Here is a 6,237-nt window from a genome sequence, read left to right on the forward strand (position 1 = left end):
ATGAAAGTGAAAAGTGAAAGTGAAGTTGTTCAGTCGTGTCCGACTCCTAGCAACCCCATGGACTACAGCCTACCAGGCTCCTCCGTCCATGGGATTTTCCAGGCAAGAGTACTGGAGTGGGGTGCCATTGACAATCCCTGCTGCTAAGTCACTTCAGTCGTGTCCAACTCTGTGTGACACCATAGATGGCAGCCCACCAGGCTCCCCTGTCCCTGGGATTCTCCAGGCAAGAACACTGGAGTGGGTTGCCATTTCCTTCTCCAATGCATGAAAGTGAAAAGTGAAAGTGAAGTCACTCAGTCGTGTCCGACCCTCAGCGACCCCATGCACTGCAGCCTTTCAGGCTCTTCCGTCCATGGGATTTTCCAGGCAAGAGTACTGGAGTGGGGTGCCATTGCCTTCTCCGTGACAATCCCTAGTGAACCACAAAACAGATTACATCTCGCATTATATTTAATTTATACAAGATTCTTAACAAGCTAGGTAGTTGCGGTTAATTCAATAAGCAATAAAGAGCCAATGAAATTTTATGAGCAAGGAAATAATACGATCAGAACAGCATGACAGAGAGCTTGCAAAATGAGATCAATTTGCCTTCGCATGCTAAAGTAAAATAAAATAAACCAATGACATTGAAAACATATTTTTTAAATGACAGGGAAAATTTAAGATTATATTTAATTGTTTAAGTTATTGGGAAACTTACTTACCAAAAGAAATATACAATGGGAATCATTAAAAAGCTATTAAAAATTCTAAAAGTGGAAAAGGAAGGAAAGCAGGAAATTAAAAATTCAAAAAAAGTTGAGTGTGTCTGTTCTCCCACATGTCCTGCAATATTCCTGTTTTGTTCTCTCTACAGCCCAATCTCGAAGGTGGTGACAGCAGTGCAGTCTATTAATCTGTACAAATGTGAGAATACATAGAAAGATAGGGTGGAAGAGGCTAATAACTATATAGTTTCAGGTCTACAGAAATTACTGTCACAGATAGTAGGGGTACACTGGAGGAGAATGAAAAGCAAGCATAAAATAGGAAGCCACTGATAAACTATTACCGTGGCCAAGCACACAGTTCCTGCCCTTATAGAGTTAACAAATATTGCCAAAGCATCCAGAGCAGATCTAGGGAAGTACGAAGATGAGCAAACGAGAGACAAAGAGATGGTAATCAATCTTCTGAAAATATAATACATAAATCGAGATAGATTTTGACAAGTTTTGCTTTCTGTATGTATGAAATGAAGACACTACTCAATAAGGTTACTGTAATGACTTAGTGAGAATGTATATATGCACTTACTATAGTGATTGGTCCATAATTTGAATTCAAATGTTATAATCTCTTTCCATAAATATTCTTTCATAAGCATTAGTAATGCAACTGAATATGGCGCACTAGCAATCAAAATTTTATTTGAGAGTGGTCCAAATTTCTAAGACCAGATCCAAAATCACGGGCTTGGTGGACTAGGTATTTTTTTATGAATATAAATGAATGATGCTACAGGACTCAGGCAAGAGGAAATAAGGTACTTACAGAGTTCAAACTGAGTTTTTTAGAACTCAGGGTAAGATTCAGACAAATGTCAATGGATAAAGGAAGATACGAAAAAGAGAAAATGCAAGATGAAACTTACTAACCAGAAAATTCATTTGAGAAAATGTTGAGTAAGGTGATTTTAGAAAAAGCAAAAACAGTCTTGCTGAAGTCTATATTAGGAAATCATTAAAAAGGCTGAAGATTAGACTGGATGAAGATTATGAAGAGAATCCAATGTAATATACAAGGAGCTTTCTCCTAAAGTAGTGGTTCTTAAAACGTTTTGCCTTTGGGACTCCTCTGCACTCTTAAAAACTACTGAGGCTCCAAAAAAGCTTTTTTTTCCTGGATTAAATCTATCAATATGTCTTACATTATAAATTGAAACTAAGAGATCCTTACAACACACGAATACAAAGTACTCATTCCATTAACTGTCATTGATGATGAAAATCACATGTTATGTAGCTGGAAAGCCAACTGTATTCTTGTGAGATAATGAGAGTAAAAGAAAATAACATCATAATATTGTTACAAAAATGCATTTTAACCTCTTTGCTCCCCTGAGGAGTCTCAGCAAATTCTGGGTGTCTCCATATCCATTTGAGAGTGGCCTTTCTATAGCAATGAGAATGACCAAATCAATGCAGGGAATTGTTTTTGTTTTTTTTCACCAGTCTGTTATTGGTATGCAGAAAGACTAGAGCAGAAAGATACAGAGGAAAGGCCCTAGATTGGGCATAGCAGTGAGTTAGATAGGATTACCACAGCCAAATTTAACATTTACAGAAAATTTCATGAGTCTAGAATTGCAAGTAGCAAAAGAGAAACAAACTGACTTAATTTCTTCCCTTAATTTCATTGTACCACTTTTTCCCTCCATGGACATACCATACCCTTGTTTTACTGATTTTCTTTCAAATACTACCAAGTTCCTTTGGTATCCTGGTGGTTTAAATCACCAAGACCACCACCAACAACAATAAATTGTGTTGGCAAAAGTGACATATTTTAGCAGAAACATCATAGACTTTGAAATCTGAAAACCTGGAATCCAGTTCTTTCTACATGATTTACTAGAAATCGGACCCCAGGCAAGAACTGTTACCTCAGTGAGCCTCATTCTCCTCAATAGAACTGCAGTGTTACATTTGTATTGAGTGATAGGTTATGAAACAACTGAAGAAAAATAATTATGCTAAATAAAACAATGCCTAAAGTAAAATGAAAACTATGCATATTTTATAGATGACATTCTTATGGTAGAAAACTTGGGGGAAAAATCTTCCATAATCCTACAACCAGACATAACTACTATTAATGTAATTATTCCTCCTGATAGTGATTTGGTTGTTATATAGCATAGATAATTATATTAATATAAAGAATTGTTTCTGTATTTTTTTTCTTAACTTTAATTTCTAAGATCATTAAAAATTCCCAGAAAACATCACTTTAAGGAATATTTTACTTCATCAAGTGAAATACTGTTCAACTAGTCTTCTATTCATACAGATATTTAACTTCTTCTTAATCTTTGCTATGTATTTTTTAAAATACTACAGAACACTGTTGCTGTTTAGTCACTAAGTCATGTCTGACTCTTTTGCGACCGCATGGACGGTAGCCCGCCAGGCTCTTCTGCACATGGGATTTCCCAGGCAGGAATCCTGGAGAGAGCTGCCATTTCCTTCTCCAGGAGACCTTTCTGAGCCAGGGACCAAACCTGCATCTCCTGCATTGGCAGGTGGATTCGTTACCACTGAGTCACCAGGGAAGCCCCTATATGAACATGCCTGTATACAAATATTAAGATTTGATTTTTTCAAGAGTGTCTATGAAAAAAGAAGGGTGTGGACAAAAAGTAAAAATAATAACTGGCAAAACTGACCAAAATGTTTATTACAATGCACTCTATCCTTATCAAGTCCAAAATACATTCAGCTGGAACTTGATTTTCTGTCTTTGCTATGTGGTTCACTATACCCAGTATTCCCATTGTTGGGTTGGATTGTTGCATCCCAAAATGTACATCTACCCAGAAGTTAACCTTATTTAGAAAAAGTATCTTTGTGGACATACTGAAGGTAAGGACCTTCAGATAAGATCATATGTATTAGGGTAGGTCCTAAAGACTGTTCTTAGAAAAGCAGGAGGAAAAATATGCAGAAGTGTCCATGTGAGAAGCAGGCAGAGACTGGAGTGATGTGTGTACAGGCCATAGAATGCCAAGGACTGCCTGCAGCCACCAAAAACTAGGAGAGAGACGTGAAAAGGATACTGTATCAGAGCCTCCAGAAGGAACTAAATCCCACCGTCACCCTGATTTCAGACTTCTGACCTCCAGAACTGTGACAGAATTAAGTTTCTGATATTTTAAGCTACAAAGCTTGTGATAATTTGTTATGGCAGCCTTAGGACCTGAAGATAATCTCCAATCACATTTTAAATCAATGCCTATTCACTGTTTCAAAAGCCTCATCACCTATTTTCCACTAAATTCCCCTGAATTCTCCCATTAATATTTGGTTATATATTATTTTATTTTTTAAAGCACTATAAACATCACCTTACTTACATGTTGCATCCATTAATGATAATCTAGTTGCAATTCTAATGTAGTTTTTGCTTACTCAGTCATAATATAAGATCTTCGCAGGCAGAGATTGTATCTCAGATGCCTTAGTTGTCATACATTTCACTTAACACAGTGCTATATACAGTGTATGATTTAATGGTATCCTATTTGCTAAAAAAGTGAAAGTGAAGTAGCTCACTCGTGTCCGACTCTTAGCGACCCCGTGGACTGTAGCCTACCAGGCTTCTCCCTCCATAGGATTCTCCAGGCAAGAACACTGGAGTGGGTTGCCATTTCCTTCTCTAGGGGATCTTCCCGACCCAGGGATCGAACTCTGGTCTCCCACATTGCAGGCAGATGCTTTAACCTCTGAACCACCAGGGAAAAAAAGGATGACTAAAAACTTTTTTATGTACATTAAATCTTCATGGAATAGTTTAGAATGCTTATGGGATCATTTAAAGGTCTATGTATTTTCCTGCTCTTAAAACTGAAGCCTGGTCTTATCTACATCCTCACTACCTATTGTTTTAAAAGCTCAATATCTATTGTCAATGACTTAAATATCTACACTAGCAATCTAACAATATTCAAGATACAGCAAGAATTATGGAAGTTAGAAGGGATATAACAGAATAAAGCACCAGTAAAAACCTCTTCTGTAGATGCTAAGATGTGGTTACAAACAAAAGAAGTTCACCACATAATATTCATATTACATTTTATAGTTACTTAAGGAACAGTTGTTTAACAATTTTCACAACTACCTGGAAAAAAAAGATAGTATTAAACAACAACAAAAAAATCTAAGTATACAACATACCTGAGTTCGTAAAATTTCATTTTTTGACAACTGCATGTCACCAGTCAATTCTTTCACAACGATGCCCAGTGGCTCCAGACGTTTGCTGAAGTAATTTGTCATTTCAGCTGCCAAGGCTTTCATTGGAGCAACATATACAATCTGTGCCCAAGAAACACTAGCTTGATGAATGAGTAAAACTACAATGCCATTTGTTTCAAAGAAGTCAACTGAAGTCATATTTATTACGACACATGATTCTAGCCACTTATGGTGAAAAATCTTAATACTGATAGATGAAAGATACTTATCTTTGTTGTATAAGTGTACAGCTGTTTAAAGAACTATGGAATGTTTATATAGCATCATCACTTTGAAAATTGGTGCTTTAAAGCTAAGTGCATTTTGATAGCTTTCACAGGGATAGTGGGACTTTCATAACACAAAGAGGTATTGCCTAAAAGTAACGAAGGAAACCATGCAGCATTCTTTATATGACTTCATTTATAATATCCTTAAAAACTACCACATATCAGACAATATATACAACTGCAAAATGATTTTAGATTTTACAATTTAAAAAGCTGTTGTTCAATTTAGTTCCTACCTTAAATTCATTCTTTTTGATAACACCTTGCTGAAAATGTTGGCGAATTTCATGTAAAACTGTAAGCATTGCAATGTTGGTTTTTCCAGCTCCAGTAGGGGCACAAATCAGCATGTTCTCATTGGTGTTGTAGGCAGTCTCAAACACAATTGACTGGATTCTATTGAGTCTCCTCATTCCTTTAAAAGCCAGCTGTCCAATCTAAAAAGAAAAAAAAAAATTATCCACGATAAACTAAAAATGTGAAGGTCCCACACAAAACATTAAATGCCATCTTTTTTTAAATAAAAAGAAAGACTTATTTAGTCTCTCAAATCCTGTATCTAAGCTATATGCAGTTGAGAACAACTCACAACTACTGCATAATTCTAATGCACCTGGGAATTGAAACTCACTAAATTTGAAAAATATGATGAGATCAAGATTGCCGGGAGAAATATCAATAACCTCAGATATGCAGATGACATCACCCGTATGGCAGAAAGTGAAAAAGAACTAAAGAGCCTCTTGATGAAAGTGAAAGAAGAGGGTCAAAAAGTTAGCTTAAAGCTCAACATTCAGAAAACTAAGATCATGGCATCCAGTCCCATCACTTCATGGCAAATAGATGGGGAACAATGGAAACAGTGAGAGATTTTATTTTGGGGGGCTCCAAAATCACTGCAGATGGTGACTGCAGCCATGAAATTAAAAGACACTTACTCCTGT

The 6,237-nt window shown here is 36.4% G+C and overlaps 1 protein-coding gene across 2 annotated transcripts in view; it reads right to left on the bottom strand.

The window, feature by feature from the left end:
- ASCC3 (activating signal cointegrator 1 complex subunit 3) overlaps positions 1-6,237 on the bottom strand; it is a 341,661-nt gene that overhangs the window by 245,395 nt on the left and 90,029 nt on the right. For both annotated transcript variants that reach the window (XR_824792.1, XM_010834747.1), the window contains exons 9-10: positions 5,530-5,730; positions 4,944-5,084 (exon numbers count right to left, since the gene is read on the bottom strand). Coding sequence is in view for 1 of the 2 variants with exons in the window: in XM_010834747.1 (XP_010833049.1) it covers positions 4,944-5,084; positions 5,530-5,730 (342 nt within the window). In the remaining variant the exon portion in view is untranslated. The remainder of the gene's footprint in view (positions 1-4,943; positions 5,085-5,529; positions 5,731-6,237) is intronic.

The sequence above is a fragment of the Bison bison genome, unplaced genomic scaffold (assembly GCF_000754665.1).
Source record: "Bison bison bison isolate TAMUID 2011002044 unplaced genomic scaffold, Bison_UMD1.0 scf7180017864035, whole genome shotgun sequence".
Classification (NCBI taxonomy): domain Eukaryota; kingdom Metazoa; phylum Chordata; class Mammalia; order Artiodactyla; family Bovidae; genus Bison; species Bison bison.